Source organism: Amblyomma maculatum, chromosome 2 (assembly GCF_055883805.1).
Source record: "Amblyomma maculatum isolate TAMU_Amacu chromosome 2, ASM5588380v1, whole genome shotgun sequence".
NCBI lineage: Eukaryota > Metazoa > Arthropoda > Arachnida > Ixodida > Ixodidae > Amblyomma > Amblyomma maculatum.
This window is the reverse complement of record NC_139345.1, coordinates 84,326,808-84,353,506: the sequence shown is the minus strand read 5'-3', so window position 1 is coordinate 84,353,506 and position 26,699 is coordinate 84,326,808. Positions and strand designations below refer to the sequence as shown.

Sequence of the window (26,699 nt, the reverse complement as noted above, 5' to 3'; positions counted from 1 at the left end):
TAACTGAATTGTTCAGAAGGGCATCAGTTTATCATCTTGCCATTAAGCTGAAATCCTTTTCACGTGCATTGCGTTGAAGCTGCCGAGCTCTTTGTTATGCCAAAGGCTAAACGGCAGTCTGCCACTTCTCTTTTTCAAACTACAAAAATATACTTGCACATACTTCAAGTTATGCTCTATGATTTAATGTCATCCAATGCAAAGTGCGCTAGCAACAAAAGTGTACAGGAAATGTAGTCATAAATGAAGCACCCCCGAGGAATCGCGTCTTGCGAACTCGTTGCCACAAACGTCATCCCAATTCATCGGAAGTACAAGAACAAATGCAGAACTATCGTTAATATTCAAATTGAAGATATCTGAACATAAAAAAAAAATGTGCGCATCATCTATGCATGCATTTTCAACATGCCGCCGAGAACGAACTTGCCTTTTTGTTGAAATTATACTCGGTCGCACCGACGTACACACAATCCCATTTAGTTTCGTGGCATCATTACGAGCTCTTCAAGTTACCGACCGTAATAAAGTTAAAGTGGTATTACCTGATCCTTCTTGATATCTAGCGACAGGCAGCTAAAGCATGGAAGGAGAAGCTATTCAATTCTGCATTCCACAATGGCTCTAAGAGACACGCTCAGTATTTAAAAACAAATAAAAAACAGGGCTTATCCTTCGCTTTCTGCTGTTCCGGGCCCTGCTCCTGTGCATGTGAATTTGAATAACAGCCTATCACAACGCTTAACTAGCAGGTTCTGATTTGTGTGTTATGAGCTGGCCAGTATTAGTGTTGAGAAATTTTCGGCGTTCTTATTTTAAACCGAGCACGCCTTCCCTCGCGAACAGGTGTCTCAAGTGGTGAAGAGCTTGGGACTGGAAGACTTCGGCATCGCGTTGAACAAAGTCGCCGGCATGGTCACGGCCTTCAGCAGCATCAGCGAGCAGATGCCCAGCGAGTTTTCAGGGAGTCTGGAGGCACTTCGAGCTCTCATTCAAGACTTCACTGACGACCGGCTCAACATCGACCTGTGAGCATTGTTGCGAAGCTGGTTCCAGATAACGTGATTATTAAGATGTCCACCCCCTCATTGCGAATCAGTGGTTTAGGTTTCCTTTCTCGCCATCGCTTTATTCAACACTTCTCCTCGCTATCCTCTCCCTCTTCATTTTATTCCCACCGGCCGCCACTATATTCGCGGCCAAAATCTTCTCTATCCCATTCTGTTTTATTTATTTCAGCAGTAAAATCCAAAGAGGGGGTATATTTATTACGTTATTACCATCTCTATCAACAGATCTCTGAAATGAGCAGATTTGTAAACCTGTAATGGAGTCCTTATTGAAGGTATCTACCTGTTCGTCCTGTACATATGACTGGCACTAGTCGCTCACGATTATAATCTAGAAACGGCGGCCAAGGCTCCTACCATTCATACATCAATATTACGAACGAATGTTTGCGAAAAGTGTGGCGAATGAAGACAATGAAGTACCGAGACTAAGCTTCACAAGTTCACCGGCATGTCTACTTTGCACAAGCAAGAAATAAAAAAAAAAGATCCAGTTCTCTACTCGTGAATGCCCTGTAGTCGACTTGTTTTGAGCACCTTTAAAACAAGGTTAAAGGCATTTCCTTATGCTAAACTTCTATGCGGATGCTGAAAAATGTAGTTCGGTCACCTCCTGCTTGGCAAGCCTGTTTTGCCAGTATCCGCAAGCTCTAGTAAAACAGCATATTTCATCGTCATTCCCCCCCCCCCCCCCCCCCCCCCCCCCCCCCCCCCAAAAAAAAAAAAAAAAACCGTTGTGTTCCGCGCCAACTCAGACGAATTAACTTGCAGCCTGGCCTCTTTCGGGCTGCATAAACTGATTTGTGTACAGAAAAACTTATTTTGACGCTCAGGGCACGCACGATAGCGCAAGACATGAATGTAACGACGCACAGTTGGCAGAGTACACAAGGAAGTTGTGAATGAAGACGATCTGAGCGTCCGACGACTGGGAGGTCCCGGAGGGTGGCGGATGCCTCACCGGCACTTAAACTGAAGCAAGCGAGTGAGCTCGTTGAGGACCAAACCACGAATTAAATCCTCTTTAGATCCCTAGGTAAATGGTGAAGTCTCATTGCTATGTGGTATGACCACCTGATCGCAAGCACGTTCGTGGACGGGCACATCCGCTGCCAACTCACGCGCTCCGCCGGCGGCCTCGTGCGCGCCCCTCCTAATGTCTGTCGCTGTTGCAAAGCACCGACTAGAATAATATAACTCTCCTTATTTTGCATAACGGAAGCACTGCTGGCGAATAAAATGAGGGTAAATGAAATGTCCAATCCCAGAAAAAAAGAATTCGCCATCTGAAACAAGGGCTAAGTTTAAGTACAGTAAGGAGACGAAAAAAAAAAAAAAAACTGCTTGACACCTAATAAGCTTCGATTTTAAGTGCACGAAGCGACAGCGTTAATTGCTACCGTCAGCGGTTCCATTTGCCCATGCAGAAAAGGGCACTGTGCCGTATGTCACAATCGCAATCAGCACGTACAAGACCGCGCGACATGTATTCAGCGCCTCCTCGCGGCTGTTACTGGGTGGGAAGTTTCCATAGGGCGCTGCAGCTCTACTTCTGGCTTCATATCAACGGCAAAATTGTCACGTGCGCACAAGTCTACTCCAGCTGCCGGCTCCCGCCACAGGATCGCCGACGGCGTCCGCGAGTCTCCGCAGATCACGTGACGTCACACCCGACACCTCTCAGTGTTCTCCGCTCGAACCTGTGCAACTTGGGATTATTCGGTCACGAATGACACACACTGGTAAAGCCGACGACGCTAGGTTTTCTGCGACATAGGGCCTATGGGTGGCACCAGGGGTATATATATATATATATATATATATATATATATATATATATATATATATATATATATATATATATATATATATATATATATATATATATATACATTGTCAAGGCTCAAGCCACAGGGAGCCGTGAAAGTACACGTGGACGAAGACCCGAGAGTAAGGTCGGCTTCTAGCTCCGATAACAGTGTCCAGCAGCACCAGCGCGCCTCTCGAGCCAACAACCGCGTCGGCACCAAGCACGGCGGCGTATGGGGCTGGCACAGGTAGGTCACCGCCGCTTGCGGCGGGGGCTAGCCTGCCACCAAATTTTTATCTTTTGTAGGCCGTCATTGCACCCGCCACCGTTTTGGTGGTGGACGACGGCTGTTGTTGCGGCGCGCGTCTTTCTCTCCCTTTTATTTCTTCTCTATTCTCTCTTCTGTCTGCACGACACAGCGGAGGTGTTTTTTTTTTATTACGTCTTTATTTCTGCTTACGGTAGGCATTTACCTTGCGGCAGAACTAAGTTGCTTCATGGATGTAGGGGTGCGGAACGGTTAAGGGTGGGGGTGAGGGTATGGGTGGGGGTGGGGGTGAAGGTTGGGATAGATATGAGGTTGTTGTTGTTGGCTCAGCTACAGAGCCAGTAGCAGGCCCGTGCACTTTCTTTTCCTTCTTCCTACAGCCACAACAACAACAAGCACGGCGGCCGCGCGGCGCTAGGCACGTGACAATATATATATTGTGACGCCCCCTAACGTCGGACGAGATTACTGATACTACACGCGATTTCCCTCTCCTTTTCCTCCACCCAGCGCTACACTCGGCTCACATTACGTGACCGAGCGCTACCACATTTCTCTGCACTCCGAACATCCGCTGTTATGGACGTCAAGTGCATTCCTGTGATAACAAATAAATATGCGTGGGTTAAACAAAAGGGTGCATGTAGATGTATATTACACTATACCGAGTCAGGGCACGAATATACCTTCTTTCAAGCCCTCTAGGTGTGGAAAAGCTCTGTAGTCAGGCAGGAGGACGTGATGGAGGCCGGAATGCCCTAAATGAGACGTTAGTCGCATTTCTCCATTTATCTCAGCGCGCACTCCCCTGCTCGGTAAACGCATTCCTGCACGCACTAGTGAAATCTGCTCCTGATTGCTAGTACAACGACAGCTGTTGCGTGAGGTGTTTAGAAGACTAGTGCAGCGGAGAGCACGCGTCATAGATGCATGTACCGCTGCGGCTGTCAAAACGCCGCGGCTCAAACGCGCGTTCTCAGAGCTCATGGTCGACCTTAATAATAATAATGGTTCACAGGAAGGGAAAGGCGCATTATCTGTCACACTTGCTCTGTGGGCACTTGAACCGCGCCGTAAGGAAAGGGAGGAAGGTGAGAGTAAAAGTGGAAAGGGAGAAAGAGGAGCCGTAGTGGAGGGCTGCGGAGTAATTTCGCCCACCTGGGGATCTTCAACGTGATATGAAATCGCACAGCACACGGACGCCACTTTGTTTCCCCTCCATCGAAACGCAGCCGCCGTTAGTCTGGTTCGAACCCGGAACTCCGGCACAGTAGTTGGGCGTCTTACCACTGCACCACCCCGGCGGGGCTGGTCGACTTTTGTAATGGATAAGAACTCGTCGGTGGTGCGACCCGGGCAGTTCAATGTAACGCTGAAGGTTAACGAAAAAAAGCAAAAAAAAAAAAAAAACAAACTCGGAGGCTTGATTGCCCGGGCCAGCTGGAAACCTGCGGAAAATCGGGTCTTATACTATAAGAGCTACAAGAGCTCTAGCTCCTGGCGGCCTCCTTCTAACCTAAGTAAATGTTTATAATGAAAGTTAGTAAACAATGGAATGAGAAAAAAAGAAAGGTAAGGGCTTTCTTTTTACCCCACATTGCTCTGTGCTGTGAAAAAAAAAAAAAAAAAAAGGCAGATAACTGAGATTCTACCAGGGTACCTGATCCTTCGCTCTTCAATTTAGCTGGTACTATACCACTAAATTCGGAGCTCGAGCCCAGAGCGTGAAATTAGCAGCACCAGTTGAGGGTTCACTACCAGCCCGGGATTGAGCGAAGTAAATATTACAAACGGGCGGCTGCTTGCTACTGCAGTACACCTAATTCGCAAGATACGACCATGAGTTTTGGTGGTTTTCACGACCGTCGCAGAACGCATTACATAAAGGGCTTTGTATACGATCACGAAAGTTAACTCAGTTTGCCTATACGCTCTCTGTTCGGCAGCAATGAATAACGTGGGAAGAGTACCTAAATGCACTAATATGGAACTCGAAGAAACTTGAGAAATGTGTCGCCAATTTGCTGTAACTGTCGCGATTTTTTTTCGCATGCCAGTTATTAAGGACTATAGTGTACTTCATTGGGGGTCATTCAAACTTTCTCCCCAGCTTGCCTTAATACCGCCGTAAAACTGTGAAAGTGTTACGCTTTCAACAGAAATAAACAAGCGTCCCTCCCTTTCAGGCTGAAAGCCATCTGGGACGATGTCGGGCAGGTTGTGCCCAGTCCGGAAAAGGAACTCGTAAACACCATCATGGAGTGGATTGCAGGCGGCGCTACTCAAACTGGTACTTCCGAACTTTTCTGAGATTTTTACGACTGAAGTAAAGTGTTTTATGCTTAATGACGAAGTAAAGAGCAAAGCGAGACGAGCCCGGCGCACGCTTGTCGTATCCGCCCGCTTTATTTCTTCTATTTATCTACTCAAGCTTTGCACATGACAATGACTAAACTTTCATGGAAAAATACAAAGCAGCAAGTAGCACACTTATGCGAATTTTCGTTTTTTTTTTCTACTTTTTAAGGCGGAAGCTTTTATTGCCTCATCGTTGTCGTCAGCAAAAGTGTCACGCTTTTTTGATGGCTCTGATTGGTCGAGACGGGATGACTTCATGGAGGTCTCGACCAATCACAGAGCACCGCCACAGTATGCGCGAATGCGTGCCTTATATGGCCATATGCCAATCAATTATAAACTACTATAGAGTGGCTAATTAATTACTAATTACGAATTACTAGCTACTAATTATTTATTGATGACTAAATACTAATTAATACATATTGCGTAATTATTTACTAATTACTGCTGCGCACCTGGTAAAATCAACAACACAACAGCAAACGTAGAACAACTGCGAAGATGCAAGGAGCGCGATCTCGTCGCTGCCAAGCAGAATTCACTGAATAAATGCACTCGCAGAATGTGAAAGAGTAGTCGCTCGCTTTACTCGTAGCAGCATTCATCGCTACAGGCACAACAGTCAAGTAGCAGAATGCAGCACTCAGGCTTTCGCCTTTCATCACTTTAGTCGCCAAAGTGTCCTCGAATTTTTTTCTGTTTACAGCTAATATGAATACAAGCTATAGTGCAGCTTTATTGTGGAAAGAAACTTCTCTTTATCGTCGTTTTCTGCAATTTATGGTGGCTGCGCCTTGAAATGCCTCGAGCTGTTCGCACTGCTGATAACCGCTGTTTATGATGTGTATTACTAGCTGCCTTACAAGCCGTACTTAACATATATTTTTCACTTTGAACTTTAGTTCAAGAGTGACATTTTTTTAGTTAATTTCTCGCATACGAGAAAGAGATTATGGTCATAATCCTTTATCGCTAGGGTCGTCAAACAAATATCATGTTGTGAGCTGCCCAAATATATTAACAATACATCTCTAAGATTTTTTTTTTCCTGCAGGTTTTTGCCGCTTCTCTCGTTTCTCCTATCCTGATAATACAGTACATTTCTTTGTTTGTTCCTCTTTAAGATCCCTCCAATAACCCTGCTGATCAGAATCCTCCAACGAGTACACCATCTAGTCGAGATGTAAGTTTGTGCTTTTTGTTACGTTCGATTTGTGTAGGGCACATTAGGAGAAATTTCACGTCTGTTTGGGAGCCTGCCGATTGATCTGAGTCTTGCTTGTACTTTTTTATTGTTCGCTTCTTTTAGGGCACGTTAGGAGACGTCCTCAATACTGCCGTCCAGTTTGCGAATGACTTTAAATCACCGAGTGGAGATGGGTCCAAAACCAGCCGTTTCTTTGAAGCCTTCCTAAATTTCGATAAATCAACAACGATGTAAGTCATTCACCGAACGTTGTTCGTTGTTTCGAGCTGTGTCTTCATTGCGTGCGCAGTCGTTAGCATATACAGTTTCAATACTGTAAAGACATTGCGTTCAGCTAAATTCTGCTTTGTGTTGAACATCGCGGTCTTAGCAATACTCTCAAAATCATAAGTAGCACAAAAATTATAGCTTTTTTTTTTTTGAAGGCGTCCTTTCACTGAACACCTTCCGAGTAGAATCGTATATCACGGCGCCTAGTATACGTGTAAAACGTACAGTAGGAATACTTCGCCTCATTTATTGGCGAGTGTACAGCAAAACGACCATCGATTGCATTGCTGCGGCCATATTTTGACCAGCGTTGTTTGAATTTCTCAGAAAGGACATGATTGACCTCATGGATGAACTGATGGCGAAGAAGTACGAAACCCCGGCGATGAAACGGAAGAGGCAGGTTGCGATGTACTACACAGGAAGGCTTGTCGGCATCGTGGTAGATTTCGTGCAATCAGGTATAGGTTTTATTATTATTATTATTATTATTATTATTATTATTATTATTATTATTATTATTATTATTATTATTATTATTGTTGTTGTTGTTGTTGTTGTTGTTGTTGTTGTTGTTGTTGTTGTTGTTGTTGTTGTTGTTGTTGTTGTTGTTGTTGTTGTTGTTGTTGTTGTTGTTGTTGTTGTTGTTGTTGTTGTTGTTGTTGTTGTTGTTGTTGTTGTTGCGAAACTAGTCGCAAATATCGATTGAGTGAAATATTTTATTACGCTGCCTACGTCTGTGTTGTGAAGAGGAGGTGATGAGTCCAGGAGGCTTGGAGGGCGGGGTGGTAGCTGTAGGGTCTAGACAGTGTCGTGCTTCGCGATGCGAAGGTCGGATGAGCTGAGTGGCTTAGCTCTCCCAAGTAAAGTAAGCATCAGGCGGATTGAGGCGAGGTGTCTGTCGAGGGTTAGGACATGTCCAGTGCGTGTGTTTGTGCCTGACAATAGGGGATGCTGGTGCGTTTCGTGGCATTGTTGTTATTAGTATCAGGTCTCAAGAAAGGGGGATGATGAATAAACTCTCAAGTGCGGAGCAGAAAAATATTTCGCTGATTAGTTGATCACTGATGTATAGATACATTAATTTTGTTGATGGGGGCACGGGAATCTCGCGGCTAACGATACTTACTGTATCATCGCGCGATAGGCGCATGCGTGAGTGGCCATGTTATGCGCCTGCGCAGCGAAATTCGAGCAGAACAACGAGTATATGACTCGCGAGTGTGTATAGAGAGAATGTATGAGAACCAAAAAGGTACCATTTTCAGGTGTATTTCTTAAGTGTGTGTGCGGGGAGGAGAAGAGGGGGCGGTGGCCTTGAAGAGCGACACACGAAGGACACAGAGGTAGCGGTGTCTTCGCAAAAGCACTAGCGCAGTCAAGCATGTAAGGTGCTTTAAGAGGGTTAACCGGGGCCTAAAGTCAGGGGGTGTCGGGAGGTCTGACACCTCCAGTAATATTTAAGAGGGGTCCGAGTGCCCTCGAGCTTGAAAGTATAAGGACTGTATGAATACAAAGCAGGCAACCATGTTTTGTTCTAGTCAGTGGTGTAATCGGAAGATTTGTTCTCTATCGTTTCGACAGTTTCGCAGTGAGTATTAATAAGAACCACTAAGACGTTTTCGAAAACCAGAGATGGGGAAAATAATGATTTCTCCCTTTTGTATAAAACGATTTGCAAAATAGGCAACCAGCCGCGTTCTTTCTTCCCCTCTTTATTGCCCTTTCCACCAGTGCTCGAATCACTACAGACCCCCCTCCAATGGAGCCAGACTTTAAGCACTGGGGTTAACCGTTGGCTAGCTGGCAGTGCGACTTCTCATTTATAGCCCGTAAGGACAGGACAACAGAACGAAGAATGCATCATTTCTCTAGTCCTGCCCTTTATGCGCTAAATGAGATGAATATGATGTAAGACTACCGGCTACCCCAATGGCCAGTTAGTTTCTCATAACCTTCCCTCTGTAATGCCTTTTCGTCTTCAGTGAAAACCTTAGAGGTAGAGAAGAGCGCGGACATATTCACTCAATTCAAACTGCTGTCTTCTAGTACCGGAACGCTTGATATCCTTCCAGATATGCCCAATACAGCCCCCTATTTTAGTGCGGTTTCCCCAATTTTAATAAACATAAATTTGTGGAGAAATTGTGAAGTAGCGAATTACTATGTTAAGGCAATGATATTAGTAATGGATACCCGTTGCCATCAGGTACGCAGCGAGTTTCAACGCAAAGTGCACTTTTATGTTCAGCCAGTGCAGTTCCAACATGGTTGTGTTCTACTCGAAATACGTTCTATTCTGATCTTGTCTTGTTTGTTAATAGATGTATACATACGGTCTACGCCGTAAAAATTACGTGGTTTCATTTTTTTTTCTTTCAGACTTACACCGAACGTTTGAGAACGGCCAGAATGCATTGTTTCCTCAAATGATAGAAAGCCTTATAGCGACATTTTCATCGAACAAACGAGTATGTACAATTGATATGACCTATGGGTTGCAGCTAGATGTGATGACGCCGACTGTCGTCTGAGCAGCAACACTTGCGCGCTTATCATTCAGGTCAGCCGGATGCTGTCTTCCAAAGGAATAGTGAATGTGGCCTGCAACGAAGATAAGTTCAAGACGACATTTCGTATCCTGGTATCTCCTGACAAAGTCAAGGACCTCCAAATGTTCACCTGCCATTTCTTAAACGATATTTTCCCGGCAGTGAGTATGCCCCTTTCTTATTTTTTAATATTCACCAACCCTATTGATCAAAACAACTGTGGGTGGCGTCCCACTTCCGCGGTCCACCGGCAGCATTACGAAGAAAGCGAGCGTATGTGGAAAGGAAGAGATGCGGCCCATGCGTGCGAGGGATCGGGGGGCATGCTTGCGGGAGGAGCAGTGGGGAGAGTGTAACGTCATTGCCCTGCGCTCGCGCCAATGATACCCTCTACGCAATAGAACATGGTACAGTCATAACTGGGGGCACTATACGTGCTCAACGCGCCCATGTTGGAGAAGAAGTAGCCATTGCTCTAGTCATTGCAAGATCCTCGGCAGAAACCATGGTCAGCGACTCAAAACTGGCGATACGTAATTACACGTTGAGAAGAATCTCCCGACAAGCGCATATTGTGGAAAATTATCAGCCCTCCCGGCGCATTCGCTTAATCTCGACGCCCGCTCATGCCTCTCTTGCTGGTAATGAGGCGGCTCATAACCTAGCTCGAGAACTGTCCAGCCGAGCTGGGTCGTACAGCCCACCCACTATGAACTCCGGCAAGGAGAGGCAGTTTTCTTATAGAGAAATCCTGCAGCATTACAGGCTTTCCAGAAGACAAAACGCTATCCAAACACCAGGCCAAATCATGACGTAAGCTTCAAACTATTACCTATCCAAATCCCCAATTATATTGCCTTTATTCGAAAGGACTCTATTCAGACAAATGCGAAAATTGTTATGACAAAGCCGATCTAAACCATATGATCTGGAAATGCCCACAGTCCCTACCTGCGAGCTACTTCATACGCGACTCTGATGATAGCGGCCGCCGTTTAAGCGGGTGGTGGCCATTCGGGTCGCTCGTCTGTATCCGCTGGAAATAAAGCTTCCTCACCGCCACCACGCGGGTGCTTATGCGTTCCTCCTCGAGTTCATGCATTAGTACGCACGTGGAGGGGCGGATCATCTACATCGGCTTCTGCGGAGGGGGGGGGGGGGGGGGTCTTCTTCACGTTCTCTGCAGGCCGTGGAGCTTCTTCAGCGCGAGGCAGCATGCACCCTACAGCCGCAACGCAGAGTCAAGATGCGTGATTTTTGGAAGAAACGTGTGCGTTGTTATAGAGTAAATCTCGATTCCGTCGGGAACGCGACAGCAACCGCTGATATCCGATTCCAAGCATCTCTCAGTACGTAAGCCGAGTTTTACGTGCCGACGAAGGAGGTTTGCAAGTGGATCCAAAGTGAGAGTGCTTACATAAGCACGGAAGTGGAGACCAGAGCCGGCGCTATAGGGCGCAGTGAGAAGAGAGGCTTCTGTGGTCTTTGCGGTAGTTTTCATGCTTTCGCATTGTCACATCTAAGCAGTCTTAAATATATTCACCAATTCTTTTTCGACAAATATGATTGATTGTCATCCTTATTCCCAAGCGGAACTGAAACTGTGAGGAAAGGTGTTAAAACGCACGTTCAGTTTCGAGTTCAGTTTGATCAAATAACTGGACCCGCCACGTAGACAGCCACTCTTTGCGATAGACGTCATTCGACCATAAACACAGAATAGCCCAGTTAACGACGGATAATCTCATTTAAATACTGAGACGCGTCACGAACTTCGAGATGCAGCGGTTAGCTGTGTTCACCTTAGCCAGCAGCTAATCGAACACGATCGCGGTACCGCTTTATCATGAGGCCAAAATAAAGGGGGAGGGGAGTTATATCAGGTTCCCTAACAGCAACATCGCTATGCTGACTTGTGAAATCGAGAACGGCTCGTCGCCGCTTGACTTCAAATGTTTATCGTAAACGATTGCAATGCGATAGCGCAATCGATTTTTTTTCCCCCTGGCTTTGCTTCCCAGCTACATGTGGCCGCAGTCTTCACTGAGGCTCCTCACTGTGACACAGAAAAGCTCACCTGACGTGACCTAGTGACCGTAAGGAAAGTGCATTGGAAAAGAAGTTTACAACCTCTAGCAGCTCTAATCTTTTTTAGGTTCGACGCGCAGTCAAAAAATGCAAAAAAAGTGGACCTGTTTTAAAAGCTGCCGTACTTACGTTCTCGTAATACAAGCTTTTACTTTATGCATTATTCGACCGAGAAGTCTCCTATTCGCCTGTTATTATTCCGTTTTGAAAGCACGACGTCTCTGTACAATCGACTGCAATTTCTCTTCTTGCAGTTTCTAAAAACGTTTCAAAATATATCAGCCACGGAGGGAAAGGATGACGCCGCATGGAATCCCATGAATGTCAAGATATCGGATATAACACGGCTCCTGAACAAAACTGTGAACTTGAATAGGCTTTCATACGACTGGAACGGTGTTTCGAAAGCTGCGGGAAGATTTCAGAACCAGTGGAACTCCAAGACAAGGGATGAAAGGTGAATAAGGTTCTAGCATTTGTTTACTTGAAACACGTGCGTTCAGTCATTAGAAATTTCACTTAATACTGTAGAAAGTTGTTGTAATGTTATAATAATCAAGCTTAAATTATCTGCAGTATACAATCACTAAAATGAGACAAAACGTCTATGTTGCAGGATTTCTTTTGCCATGAAGATTACCCAAACGGTATCAAACTATGTATCCCTTCAGAGGCTAAAGTACTGGAATGACTTCCTTACTGTATTTTACATGGCTGATCAAATCACCGATATGCTGAACCAGGTGATGGGAGGTATACTAGGTAAGTCTTTGTTCCTTAAATTTATATGCGGGGTTTTTTCTTTGACAGCATAACACATTTTAATACAATATAGTCAAGTGCCATTCATAAGAAATAGTTATGATTCTGTATTGCTTGCCGAAACTGTAACGCGCATATTGGACTTTCCTTGAGAACGCGATATAACAAAAGAAGAAAATATTAACTTCATTATATGGGTGCTAAATGTGTAGTAGAAGCACTCCTTCTTATGATCCGCGTGGTACAAAGTACCGTATTTTCCAAAAGTAGCCGGGCTGCCTGTTCCGCTTCCCAGACAGGTAGTAGAGAATTAGTACCAGTTCTGAAGCTGTATATCTGTGCAAATTAAAGGGGACTTCCTGTCCTCGCTTATTAAAAAGTTGTAATCCTCTGGGAATACATATATTGGCTGTAGAATAAAAGCGAGAAGCAAAACATTCAGCCTGGTTACTTTTGGCACAAAAGACTGAAAGGCGCATGGTCATCTGATGAGAAGATAGGAGTCGCTGGAGAAAGATTTGATGTTGGGAAAAGTTGAGGGTCACCGGAGAAGGGGTAGGCAGCGAAAGCGATGGTTGGATGGCATCCTCGAGGCACCGCAGATGAAGTTATGTGATGTTAGGAAGATAGTGAGAGACCGGAAAGCGTGGCGTGACATGGTCCATAGGGTCACGAAGAGTCGGACACGATTGAACGACTGAACTGAACTGAACTGAAAGGCGCATGAACATTCATTAAGGAGCATGTTCGTAATGTGAAAATGTGAAAATTGTCTCCCTCTGCGCTAAAATTTAGCATACAAATTTCAAACATATTTCTTCTTTTTTTCAGTGGAAGGAGGGATCACTGTGCGCAACATCGCTCTGAACGTACCTAGCTTGAATGTCCTGGCTACCGAGCTGTTAGAATTTGTGCCGGAATTCATTCGTATTGGAACGAAGGTTCTCCAAGTCGACTTAGGGAATGTGAGTGCATCTTGTTAATATCTTTTTTTTACATGGTCATATTTGGTACAAAATGTTTTGGTAATGTAGAAAATGTGAAAATGTGAGATTTTCTTATTGAAATTACATTTGTTCGTTTATTTTGAGAACAAGGAGGAAAGGATGTACATCGTTTCTGGTCCACCTTTATTGCCATAGAAAAAAAAAAAATAATGGACTGATTTTCATTCACTGCTTCATTTGAGAACAAATATACCCCATTCTCACTTTATAACTTCTCTGATTGTCCATACCTGTTTTAACTGGCTTCTTCTTAATGATATTTTGTTAACACGCGTTACGAAAACGCAGCTTGATTAGAGCGACAGGGGAAGATGAAAGAAATTTAGAAAGAAAAATGGAAATTAAGAGCTTGAAGATTAACCTCCTTGTAACGGTAACGTACTCTCGCAGCTCATCGAGAAACTGGAAGAGAACAAAGTGAAGAAGTTCTACGTGCCCTGTCATAGCGGCTCGTTCGCCGATCTTTTGACCGTGGGGAATACAGACAGCCTAAGAAAACTGGAAGCAAAGATGTGCCAGCAGATTCCATTCTTCATGGCTGAATTCTTCTCTGAACGCCACGTAGCTGCGATCTCCACAACGGTGAGTGAAAAATCATCCGTATTAGTTTTTGTAGTTGTAGAAAAAAAAATTTGCTAATTTTTCTCAAATATTTTATGTAATGCTGATATCCGACTGAAGAGAGAATCCGACACTATAGTGAACTCTTCAACTTTTACGCGGATGAACTGGCTGTTGTGATATGCAGCCTCGTGCCGAAATCTGTTTCTATGCGTCTGTTCGACTGAATGGGCCGAAATGTAGACTTCACAAAACGCTGTTAACTATTCGATGTCGCCTGAATTGGAGCTGAAATTGGTCCTGAAACAACCGCATTCTACGACACGTAGCTCCCGTTTCATGCACGTCACCGCAATCATGTTGTTCTCATTCGAACCAGCCGCCTTTCGTCCTCAGTTCTCCGCCATCGCTGCTTACGTTTGTTCATTTTTCTCAGAGAAAACAGCAAATAAAGAAAAGGAGACATTCGCAATCCTACTAGCTTCCGGGGTTCACGTGCCCCCGTGGACAAAAGTGGTATATTCCACGCGCTGCGAGAAAACTGCCCGCCAGATTTTTTCGACAGAGAAGCAGTTATTTTTGAGATATGCATAACGTACCTTCCTTGATAGAATTTCCATCTAGTCCGAGCAATTTTGTGTGACGCATTTTTTTTTATACTAAAAAAATGCAATCGTTGCGATTCGCGTGGAATATACCACTTTTGTCCGCGACTCTACATGTTCAGCATAGGAGGGTGCATCACTCAAATTAGTTTTTTTTTTTTTTTCTTTATTTACAGCGCTAGCTATCATAGCGAACTTCCGCCGCCTATGCGTTGTCCGCCGTCCAGAGGCGCCGACACTAGGCGTCCTCGCTCGCGCTAGCTTCGCTGTTGTCAGGAGAGACACTCGCACGCTCGCGACAACGCGAGACACTGCTGCGGGCCGTGCAACCTTCGTCGTCATCGAGCAGGGCGCGCGGTCGTCCAAAGCCGCAAAACACACATTGGGAATGCATCCGGAAGTTCATGAAGTCCTTCATCGCAGGCTTCAGTCGTATACTGTGCCAGATGCCCTTGCCGACAGCTTTAGCGTCAACCTCGCGAAGCACAAGAAATTCACGCTCGACGTGTAACGCCAGGAGACTTCGTGAAAAACACGCGCTCGGGCCACTGTCAACCGCGCTGTCCCGACATGATCCGCTATAGTCTCTGCCTTCGCATTCGTAACATAAACGAGTACAACCGACGTACCGTTCCCCTGGCATCGACATTTCTGTAATAATTTCACGCTCTAGCGAACGCTGATCACTCCTCGTATAAGCTTGTGGTGAGCGCCATTTTTATTTCTCCTTTTGTCCACATCATCCAGCCAATCGTACTGGCAATGTACTTTAACCGCCGAATTCCGCGTTCGTTCGTCTTATGTGAGATTTGACACGCTGCTCTAGAATAACCGTAACACCTGTTTATAAGCAGACCTAGGAGATGGCACCACTTAATACGCAAACATTGAACTTTATCGAAAGGAAACCTCTAGAAGCAGCCAACGCGCCTCGGCGCTTAATTGCTAGGAAAACAGTTCTCGTCCTCTGGTTGTACAATTGCATAGTTTCAGAATATTGCAGCCTTGCGAAAATAACAAAGGCAGCATTTTTTTCGTGAGTGTAACACGAGTGGTTCACAGTGAAACGCGTCGAAAGTGCGGTAATTGTCAAAAGCTTCCGCGCCGCTTCGCGTACGTGTGACCGAGATACTCACCGAACCATGCGGTGTGGCTTCGCCTGGGCGTCCGGTCGCCAAACATTTTACACAGCCAAAAGTGCGGCTCTTTTCACTGTCTGATGCCTCTAGAACGCAAAGTGTGCAAGAGAGCACCTCATTTGCGCAAGCACCCCATTCGTAGGCGAAGTGTCCTATTAACTTCCGGAGAGTCCTGCACGTTTTATCAAGACCGTAAAATCTGCGCTCGTTGCAAAAGGGCAATTCATGATAATAAAGTCAGTGTAGCGAAGATAGGGCTGTAAAGTGGTCTCTAAGATATATGTTGGCACGCCTTAATCCGACCCATGCGCTTCTCGACGAATTACAATGCGTCCGTTTCAGATGCAAAAGGTGAACCACGGCCAGGACGTTCCGTTCAGCTGGACTACGATGGGCTCGCACCTGACCGTGCTTCTGAGAAACGTAGAGCTGCTAAGGAGCAAGCAAATTTCGGCGTTTCCCGACGTCGCTGCACTGCATGGAACGGCCATGAAGGATGCTCTCAAGAACGCCAGGGCTGCCTTTGGCGCCGATGACTCTCCGGAAGGGTATGTATACACAACAAAAGCGCGTATTTCTACCCATCTGCGGCTGTTTTGCGTTAAATCAAAGAAAATAATGAGCCCTTTCCAAGGTTCTCATGGCAAGAAATGCAGCGCCTTTTTTTTTAATAAACGCAACAGCACACATGACAGGACTAGCATGTGTTCTATTTGTGTCCATCCCTGGAAAACACAGCTGAATTTCTTCTAGGTAGAGTCATCGTTAAGCAGCTATAGGGTCTTGATAAGCAAGCCTCCTACGAAGGGTGCATTCCTTATAGGCATGCTTTTGAACACCGGAGCTTGGAAGAACGCTGACTACTTGCAGTGACGGTGTGGTCAATATTGCGCGGGAAAGCATTACGCGCTCGTTTTAGCTGCCGTGGGTTTTCTATAGAATTCCTACCGACGCCTCCAAGCATTGAAAACTCAAGACCTATGCACCAACGGAAACGATTGTGAAAAGCAAAACATAGGAATATGGCATCGACCCATGCCTGTCAAGATTTTGCCTCCAGCACATGGAACGACGTCTTTTTTTCCGTGTCAGACCCTTCCGAGCTTCCTGCATTGCATCATGGCGACACTTGCGAACGGCGGAATGTATGCAAACGCTTCTTGAGCCTGAGAAAGATTTGCATATTCTTTCGTGTTTCCACAGCGAGGCGTGTGCGGACGGAGCGTCAGCTTGTGTCACATGCGACACACTTCGCGCATTGCGCGCCGTGATGGACGATTTACTACGCATGCAACCGCGGGGGTCTATTAGACCTTCAAGAAAGCCTATCTGATGTTTTTAACGCCTTCGTAGTCGGAAGCGAGCTATGCTTAAGCACGGAAGTTTCACAATTCTCGTTGGGCCTCATACATCGACAGGGCATTGAAGCCGTTGGCCGTTTAATGAATCTTAGCTTACGCCTTTCACCTTTCGCTGAAGGTCCTCGCGACTGCGTTTTCGTGTCAAGGATGGTTAGTCTAGCGTGAAATATTACGTTGTGCTGCTGTCGCTCGCTTCGAGGTGGTCTCTTGTAGCGCACTAGCTTGTGGTTCTGGTGCGAGATGTGGAGCCAACACATATCCACTGATACCGGGCCATAGGCGAAAGCGGAGACCAAGCGCCGTAAAGCTGATGGAGATGACCACCACCACCTGTTTCGGCTTGCGCTCGCCTAGCTAGCGCGAGCGAGAAATGGGCGCGAAAGGTTCAGAAAGCATAAAGGGAGGGTTGAGGCAGTTGTCATGAGAGGACTCCTGAAACCTCTTCCTCGATAACGGTTTCCTACTCCTTCTTCTCATCCTCCCGAGAGGAGTCGTCTGGTAGCGGCGACTTTGCAAGAGCGAGAACCGATTAACACAGCTGACCAGGAGTTGCCGCAGGAAGGGAGCTCGCGGGTCGAGGGGATTCCTTAGCCAAAGAAATTGGTGCGGTCCTTGCGGCAGTGCAGTAAAGAAGTACGCAAAATACCTTGAAAGCGGCTTTTTGTCTTACTCACCTGGTGGTGGAAGATCAAGCTTGGAGAAAAGATCGGCAGATAACTCTGTCCTCTGGAGAAGGTACCGCCAGATCTGTAACCGGACACCCACTGTTCAGCAGGCTAAGACGCCATTTGCGCAAAAGCGAACGATGGGGCTGTGCCGACGTATTGCCATTAGCTATAAACTTGAGGGCTCGATCTGGAGTCATTCGTCTTGAGCGGCGTCCATGGCAGAGATGCAGGAGCTTGACGGTGCAGGTCAGCGTTTATAGTATATATTTATAAACGTTGGTGCGCGCTACGGTGCGCCGGTTGCGGGTCATTCGAGCTGTCCACGGTCACCAAATACATCGGGCACAGCGGTACAAGTTGTGAAGCCGGCACATTTATTGCTGCTCAAGCCGATCCATGGACAAAATCGGTGAGCCCTGGTCCGTGGACCTTATGAAGAAGGAAGGCGACTGTTAGAGCCGGACGCCGGGTCTGTTCTGTTCGGCTCGCGCTCGCCTAGCTTCGTCGTCTTTGCTGGGGCCGAAGCTGTGGCTTTTGGAGGCAAAGCTTTACTGAGAGTAAAAGTAGAGCAGGCGAACTGCGTCAGTTTGACCTTCACTTCAGTCTCAATGTCCTACCTTCGAGTCAAGCCCTGGCAACGCAGGTGTTATAACGTTGTGTAACTTATGTCGAATATAATAGTAACACAGGTGATACATCGCTGCATAGCTTAGGTCGAGTATAATTGATCTTTACTTATTACGCATCTTAATTCAAGTTATTAGTTAATTCTGATAAAAGTTACCTTTATGCTACAACTCCAAGTTATACATCGTTGGATAACTTATGTCGAGTGTGAGTGCTAAATCGCACTGTACTAATTCTAAGTCTTCTTAACTACCGTTAATTTGTTAAGTGAAGTAAGCTAGAACATCAATCCATATATCATCGGATGCCTTATATCGAGTGCAATTGTACTACACTGATTATAGATTTTAATTATTGTTAATTAGTTATTGCGATTAAAGTTTCTCACTACACTGGAACGGCATGTCGTATATCGTTGAAAAGATCTTGACAAATAGAATTCAAAAACAAATGATGCACCACGCAAAACTATGCAAAACTGAGCTATCATTCATCTAGCTCAGTTCAATCGCTGCCAAAGTTTCTTTCTTGTGTTTGTTTTGTTTTGCCTACTTGTCTTTATTTTATAGCGAAGTGTTAAAAATTACAAGCTTTGGCAAGCCTATCCGGTCGCATTATTTATTATCAGCCGTTATCAAACAAAAACGAATGGGAATTTTTATTAACTTAGTACATGAAAACCCTAGTAATTGACGTTTCTATTATTTAAAAAAAAAAGGAAAAAACATCCATATAATAGAAGTGAATTGGAAGAGCCACAAGATCACTGGCAGAAACCATTAAGTGCTTTTGAAAGAGCTTTGCTAAATATTCAGCGCATATTCTTTGGCGCCAAGTGCTTGGGGCAGGTCTAGAAAGCATACGTTTCGGCAATATAGTATTAAGATGTTTACATTGAAGGGATATTGAAGACAAATTGAAGTCATCTTGTACCTGTAAACTACGGCATGCCCAACCGGAAAACAATGAGAAGATAGTGCCTAAAATAGAATACGACCTTTTTTTTTTTTATTTGCCTTAATGCAAGATATTCATGCAGTTCTTATATGTTTTGTAGTTGTCTTGCAGTTGTTTCTCCAGTACGTTTTTGTGGTCTGTAGTACTTCTCTTTATTGAATACACGCATGTCTATTGTTAATACACGTTAACGGCCAAAGACACTGCAGGAAAGTTGCGTTTTTCGACTGGGTTCTAATGATAAAGAGAAGCACTCACCCAAACCGTACGGAACTTGTTCAAGGTAGATAAAACCAACAAACGAATAGTAGACAGCAAATATCTTACATAGAGATGTTTTTCTCGAAACTTTAGATAGGTTTTAACTACGGTTTTCCATTTTTTTTTTTTTTTTCATTGTGATCTTGGGTATCGAACAGCTCGCTATTCAGTATTGTCAAAGCTATCTGATAGTCGCAAGTCAGTTCTTTAGTGAATGGCGTTGCGAGTAGCTTAGTTTACGACCACGCAGCAGCACTTCTGTGCAATAATTTCGTGCCAGCACTTTCTTTCTGACTAATATTTAATGTTTCGCGTGCGCATGTATGATTTCCAGAAAGGCAAGTGCGGTACTGCAGCTGGTCAGCGTCGCTTTTCAAGAGCTGGACACAAACTTGAATAACACATTGGCACCTTACCTGCTCAAGATAGCCACGTTCCTCTCCACGAGCGATGACATGCTCTCGGAAACTATGGGTAACAAAGACTTTTGTCTCACTCTTCATTCAGTTGCTCGTGACACCTCTCTTTATTAGCGCTCTGCCCTCTTTTCATTCTCCAGGCAGCCAGCAGACCACAGTGTCCCAGCTCTTCAAGACAACCACTGACCTTGAGTTGCTGGTTCAGTGGATTAACAACTACCTGGTTAAGCTGACGGAGTATTTCGTTCACACGTTGACCGTGGACCCGAAAAAGGTGAGACGAGCCACTCCGATGTCAATGGGCACATTTGATGTACGGCAGCACCGCACAGAATCCATAGACATGGAGCGTGCAGTCCCGGTAACATACAAGCTTCGTTAGAACGCATTAAATTTAGTTGAGATTGGCTAAGACGTAGAGCTTCGTTCCTGTCATTCGCGCCAAAGAACAGTGCTGCAACGTTTAGCTTGAAATTTAAACGCTCGCTCTAACGTGCCACGAATACTTTTCTGTGATTTCACAACAGAGCTTTCGATTTCGCATGTGCTGGTTGATGCCCCTTTTATTTACTAGCAACACGAAAAGAAGGTTAAAATAATAAAGAAGGCAAGGCCGTGACGCCAGCCTAAATTACGACGAAGGAGTGAGACGCTCGTTCTTTGGCAGTCACCAGAATACAAAGACAGACTGGAACAGGCACCGTTCGAAAGCGTGACCCGCTCTTTTTGCACTGCCCACCACAGATCTCCTATCTGCTGAAGCAGAAGTACGCTATTGGTGACTTCTGCAATAACCGAGTGCAAGACTACCTCACTGTGCCTATTCACGAAGTGGACATTGCCACATCGGCTATCCAAGACCTCTGTGCCATTAATTTCACCGGCGTCCACGAAGTTCTACAGGTTCGTGAGAACCTGCGTCGAGTCAATATTGCATTTTTCATAGTGTTACGAAATTACATCCTCTCGCACGATGGTAAATGTGTACGTTTTACTCTTGCAGAAGAACGACGCCAAGACGCCCCTTCCGAAGGAGGACCAGCCGCAGTTCTTTTTTGAAACCCTGCAACACATAATGAAGCTACTGCAAAGCGAAAAGCCTCAGTCGGGAGCTTCACGTTTGTTCAACAGCACCCAGTGGCAGAATTACCTTTCGAAAAACTTCTGGGATTCCAGGTAAGGGATGAAAAAAAAAATGCTGGTGGTTTTAACGCAAGTTTGTTGCAGTCAAGCTGAGCATTCGCCACACTGCATATTAATAAAGCAAAATGATAGTGAACAACGAGACGCTCGACTTCACGTCGCCGGTTTCGTTCCTATTGGACTAGAGGTTCGAGCGTGCTCCTCGTCTGCGGAAGGTGCGGGGTTCGATCCCCACTACAACCGGGTACCCAACGGATTATAATGGGTACAAAGTTTTATCTTGCTTCGTGTTCGGCTTCTTTGGGGCACAATGCTCGTAAAGTGGGTTTCTCACATCACCTTGTTTAGCCGAAAAAGGGCCGCAAATAGGCCGTGCCGCACAAGGCGTATTTCAGTCTTTCGAGAATAGATTCTCCGTTGTGATGGGAGGAGGAGGAGAGGTGCGAATTCGCGGAAGGCAATTTTCGCACACTCTAAACACTAATAAACATATAAGCAGTAAAAGAGAAGTAGTATCTCTAGTAACTCCCTGTAAGGGGAAGAGTACGCTAGGGTGGATTTTCATCACTAAAGATATGGAGTAGTTATATGGTCGGCAATAAAAGATGATTATTACTTCAAACCATGCGAAGGCCTTGCAGTTACCAAGATTTCAACCGAGGTTTCAAACTCCTCTATAGCCGCTAACCTGAAGACTTCTGGCGTTGAGGTTAAGTCTATTTCCATTCCTAATTACATCGAATGAATATGATTTGAGGCGATAATACTGTATTTACTCGCGTAATGAACCCACTCGCACAATAAACCCAGCCTCTGCCTTTGTCGTTGCGAATTAAAAAAAAAAAAAAGCGTTAGTCATAAGCACGTCCCTTTGTTCCTCGCCGCCGTAGTCGCAGACCACAGCGCATTCCTGGGCAGTGCGCCAAGATGTTATGCCGCGATAACATCACGGCGTGTTTATCTTTTGACTTTAGCTCCTGGGGTAGTGGTCGAACTTGTCAGGGTGCCAAGGCGTAGCACCCTTAACAGGATGGGTCGTCGGCGACTTGGCCGGCGCGCCTAGTTGTGATAGCCTTAATGCTCAGTATGTTCGCTTTATCTCGTCACGATCACTGCCGCAAGATCACTGGGACACGTGATAGCAGCAAGCTAATCTAAAAACATTGTTTTCAAAACGATGCTGAAAACCGGCCTCATGGTCGCGGCTGACCGCGTGCTTTCGTTGATGGTTGATGGATAGAAGGATGGACGAGTAAAAAAAAAAAAAAGTTTGTTTTCCTCTGTGCGTTATGAAACCTCTTTAAAACATTTCAATTTTGAAAAAAAAAAAATCTTAAAAAAAAAGTCAATGGAACACGTATCGCCTTCTAATTCTACCTGTGCCCTGCCGACGGTTAAAATTTAGAGGCAGGGTTCGTTCATGCGAGTAGAGGTATTGCTGTAACGGCTGCAGCCACGTCATGCAGGTTAGATTAGGTTGAGGTAGTTAATGCTACGTCGCCTAACGTTACGCTACGCTTTGAAGGAGGAAAGGCGTGCCTTTTCATTGAGAGGCTAGGGGAAAAAATGGAGGAGATACTGTCGAGTCCGCCTCGGAGAAATGTACGCTGCTGAGCTGCGAAGCATTAATGACTTTGTTCATTTATAAAACGGCATTGCCAGTGAAACTGTGCTTCACACTTGATGCCTTTTGATTTCAGGTCATCTGCAAATCGGCTCAAGGTAATGGCCGCACTTAAAGGAATCACCGTTGTCTTCGAAAATGACACTACGGCACTCGAGTCAATATTCAAGGCGGCTTCGAAAACTGCGTGCAGATTGAAAGCTCCTTTCTGTACGTATATATATTGTAATAGCGAGAGTACGCATCACAGCAAATAGAGCTGGCTTTGATTTCATTATATTTGTTTTGCAACAGGGAACCTGAAATGGAAGAAACTCATGGAAAACAACAGAAATAACGAGAATTTGTACGCAATACTGAAAGTTCTCAATGCCAGCTTAGACATCGCCGATGTCACTTTCGACACGATTATGGAACCGTTACGTGTACGACCTGCTTTTTAACTTTCGCTGTTTATCTGCACGTGCGAGGCGCTGATCGCAGTGCAACATCACCTTTCTGCCTTTCAGGTGAAAGCAATTGTCACCGACCTCGCGGATCCCAGAGACGGTCTAAAAAGATTTTGTTCGCTCCGAAGAACGGAATGGCCTAAGTACTTCGCCATAGACAACAACATCGAAACTGTTCCCACAGATGCTATTCATCTCCTAGCTTGTAAATTCAGCGGTTCGGACACGGTTAAAGAACTAAAATCGAAGTGTGGTGAAATCCAGGTGAGTGTGCTAGTTGCATGAAGCGTTTGGTGCTAAGGATATAGCTAACAATAAAAGAAGTAATGGACTATATATATATGCTAAGGATTGTGTTTACGCCAGCCTACGAAAATAATCGAGTTTCCTTAAATTAACCAGCTTTAATTAGTGCCACTTGTCAGAGCTATTGAAATGTCCTTGGAAAAAAACTGGTTAGAAGAACTACGATTTGTCGGCTCGGAATAAAAGTGGAAATGCGGTGCGCCTTCTTACTTAAATTGGGCCGGTAGGTTTAGTGAGCAGTTGAAAGGCCTGTCTCCGTCTAGCCGGTAGCCTATTGGCGCACGCTTCGATCAGCGCACATGCACGCGTTACAGCTGATTACATATTCTCACTCAGAGGTGCAGAACTGCGCAGAAAGACGAATTAATTTGCAAAACAAATCACAAACGTTTTGATCAAGCAAAGCGTGTCAAGATATTTTCACCATATAGGGTCAAAGGTTTCATGAAACATTGTGCGTACAAATTCTAATATTCACTAGGCAGTTACTATACTCATATGTCACACTTACGCACTTTCGTATTCGTTGTAAGAACTAACTCCCAAAAATGCTTATACGTTCGCTCGATTTGCAACCGTTTATGAAGGGCGAATTACGCGGTAGGTGCGAGTCTCTGCAAACTTTGCCAGTTACGATAAGGAAAGTGTCCTCGACCACGCAGTGCAATTCGGTGCGCACAACAACAATCAGCAGAAACGTATTGTCTGGCGAGGCTTGCACAAAATTTCTTAAATTAGCGAGACATGCCAAACTGACCTCCGGTGGAAGCGGAAATCGTAAAGAGGCGCACTTTCCCAATTGATGAAGCGATTTTTTTTAAACGTACACTCCACTGAGACCGAGCAAACCTGATCAACGTATCTGAAGAGGATAATAGGCTCACCATCGTTATTACAGGTAAACCCAGTGGATCCAGGTGAAGTGAATAAGTTTTATGAGAACGGCATGGACATCTATGACGAACTGGCCGAATCATACAGATCCACGGCGGCGATAGATGTGCCGTTTTTGACGGCTGCAAAATGGAAGGAACTGATTGAATCTTTCGTCAACCAGCTGAGTAATGGATTGCTCAAAGTGGACTTCAAGAAGTGAGTATAAAAAAAAAATATACATTTAACGGGTTTTATATCTTCTTGAGCAAAGTAAAACCAACAATTGATGAAGAAAATATGGTTTGGTTAATGGTTTATAGGGTTTAACGTCCCGAAGTGGCTAATGCTATGAGGGACGCCGTGTTCGGAGGCTCCGGAAATTTTCATCACTTGCGATCACTCGAACATATCAGTAACCTAGAAGCATGGATATAATGCACCCGACAGTGACGCGCTTCTACAGCAGCGACATTCCGTTGTAATGCGGGAAGCGCATCATGCCCTAGGCGTTGCTGGGATAAATTACCCTGTTTAGCATCGGAGCCGCAGCGGACGCCGCATTGCAACTATCCCCTACAAGTCATAAGATGCCATGCCTTGTAGTCAGTGCTGAATAAACAAGAGAGCCTCGTTAAAATTAAGGTACAATTGGTTTATAAAATCATTCTGCAGCAAAGCGAGCGTTGCAAAGCATGCCAGGAGACCGCCGCAAGGCTTTAATTGGTTAGGTTGGTTATACTGCGAGATAGCTATGTTGTGTGGAAAATGAGGGCAAGACACCAGAGACTACTCTCAAGCACATCACTCGTTCGCCTCTTTGCGCTGTTCAGCAGCACATGTGTCCAAGGCCGCGCAGCTGTCCACACTCCGCGCGCGAAAAATAACAGAAGAGCATCGTAAGGAGAAGCGCTACTTGCAGGAGCCCGGCACGCCCTTCGATCTATGGAATGGTCCGATGAACGCGAGTTCGATGAAAGCGAACAACAGTGCGTGGGATTTTCAATAGTTTGTTCTGACAGTTCGACATATGTGAGTTCGACATATCTGTGTACGACTGTGCTGTTATGCACTGCGTCATGAATATATTTTTTCTGAACCTGCAGGATTGAAACATGGTCAGCACTACTTGAAGATCAGTTCCAAAGCTCAGAAGCACGCAACAGTTACCACCATGCCTTGCAAGCACTTAAATACCTGGTACAAACGATGACCCGGCAGTATAAAGGCAGGTATACGCCCACTCTTTGGACATACGCTGAAAACCATTTTTATCTTACGTGCACATTGAAGGACAGCCCCGGGGGCCTTTTCAACTATTTGAGTTTATGTTCAAATCACATTCCTTAGAATAGTTTTTCTCTGTTATATAAAAGTTTGTTTAAATAATGAGTACAAGTGTTTTAAGAGAGCAGGAACCAGGAAACCCAAACCGGATTCTGACCAGGCGACGCCGTCAGGACAGACCGTGGCGTCACCTGTGCGAGTTTGCCCGTAGAAATTTCTCCAATTAAGGCCACGAAATTGGAGGTCTTGCGCTACAACGAAACGTCGCCCCGTTGGAAAATTTGGCACAAAGGACCAGACTACTGTGAGGAATTTAGCATGAATGTTTCAGTGAAATTTGACGAGACAGAAAACGCGCCGTAGTCGGCCTTTAAGCCTTATTTCGCTGCAATAGTAGGGTCCCGAAAAAGTTATCAACTTTAGATTCTCGCAAGATTGATTGATTGATTGATTGATTGATTGATTGATTGATTGATTGATTGATTGATTGATTGATTGAGTGAGTGAGTGAGTGAGTGAGTGAGTGAGTGAGTGAGTGAGTGAGTGAGTGAGTGAGTGAGTGAGTGAGTGAGTGAGTGAGTGAGTGAGTGAGTGAGTGAGTGAGTGAGTGAGTGAGTGAGTGAGTGAGTGAGTGAGTGAGTGAGTGAGGGAGTGAGTGAGTGAGTGAGTGACCTTAGTTTATGGGCGACTCAAGCCTGGGGACGCCACAGTGGAGGGTTCAGTTTGGCTCAGTGCGGTAGACGGTTGCTATTTTGTGAAAACTAAAAAAAAAATGGTAGATCGTCAGCAGGAACACCTGAAGGCGTGCAGTTTTCACAAGGGCACGAAATCCAAAATGCGTGGCAGGAGCGCCTGTTTTCAACATAGCGCGTTTGGCGGTGCTGTCTTCCTGGCCATCATGATGTCGGTTCCAGTTAAGATGCAGTAGCCGTATTAAGAACGAAATGCTTTTAGCTCCCATTATCGGCGACCTTAAGGTGACGTCGAGCCAAAAGCGGAGAGTCAGCATCCGAGCCTTGATTTC

The 26,699-nt window shown here is 45.3% G+C and overlaps 1 protein-coding gene across 10 annotated transcripts in view; it reads left to right on the top strand.

The window, feature by feature from the left end:
* Positions 1–26,699, top strand: part of LOC146199172 (uncharacterized) — a 210,027-nt gene that overhangs the window by 131,000 nt on the left and 52,328 nt on the right. For all 10 annotated transcript variants that reach the window (XM_084594635.1, XM_084594630.1, XM_084594636.1 and 7 more), the window contains 21 exons: positions 847–1,028; positions 5,335–5,438; positions 6,634–6,692; positions 6,819–6,946; positions 7,314–7,447; positions 9,369–9,457; positions 9,550–9,699; positions 11,881–12,083; positions 12,243–12,388; positions 13,220–13,353; positions 13,786–13,977; positions 16,043–16,248; positions 19,909–20,048; positions 20,134–20,267; positions 20,738–20,896; positions 20,997–21,169; positions 22,837–22,970; positions 23,055–23,185; positions 23,270–23,473; positions 24,414–24,607; positions 25,495–25,616. In XM_084594635.1, coding sequence (XP_084450761.1) covers positions 847–1,028; positions 5,335–5,438; positions 6,634–6,692; positions 6,819–6,946; positions 7,314–7,447; positions 9,369–9,457; positions 9,550–9,699; positions 11,881–12,083; positions 12,243–12,388; positions 13,220–13,353; positions 13,786–13,977; positions 16,043–16,248; positions 19,909–20,048; positions 20,134–20,267; positions 20,738–20,896; positions 20,997–21,169; positions 22,837–22,970; positions 23,055–23,185; positions 23,270–23,473; positions 24,414–24,607; positions 25,495–25,616 — 3,118 coding nt within the window. The remainder of the gene's footprint in view (positions 1–846; positions 1,029–5,334; positions 5,439–6,633; positions 6,693–6,818; positions 6,947–7,313; positions 7,448–9,368; positions 9,458–9,549; positions 9,700–11,880; positions 12,084–12,242; positions 12,389–13,219; positions 13,354–13,785; positions 13,978–16,042; positions 16,249–19,908; positions 20,049–20,133; positions 20,268–20,737; positions 20,897–20,996; positions 21,170–22,836; positions 22,971–23,054; positions 23,186–23,269; positions 23,474–24,413; positions 24,608–25,494; positions 25,617–26,699) is intronic.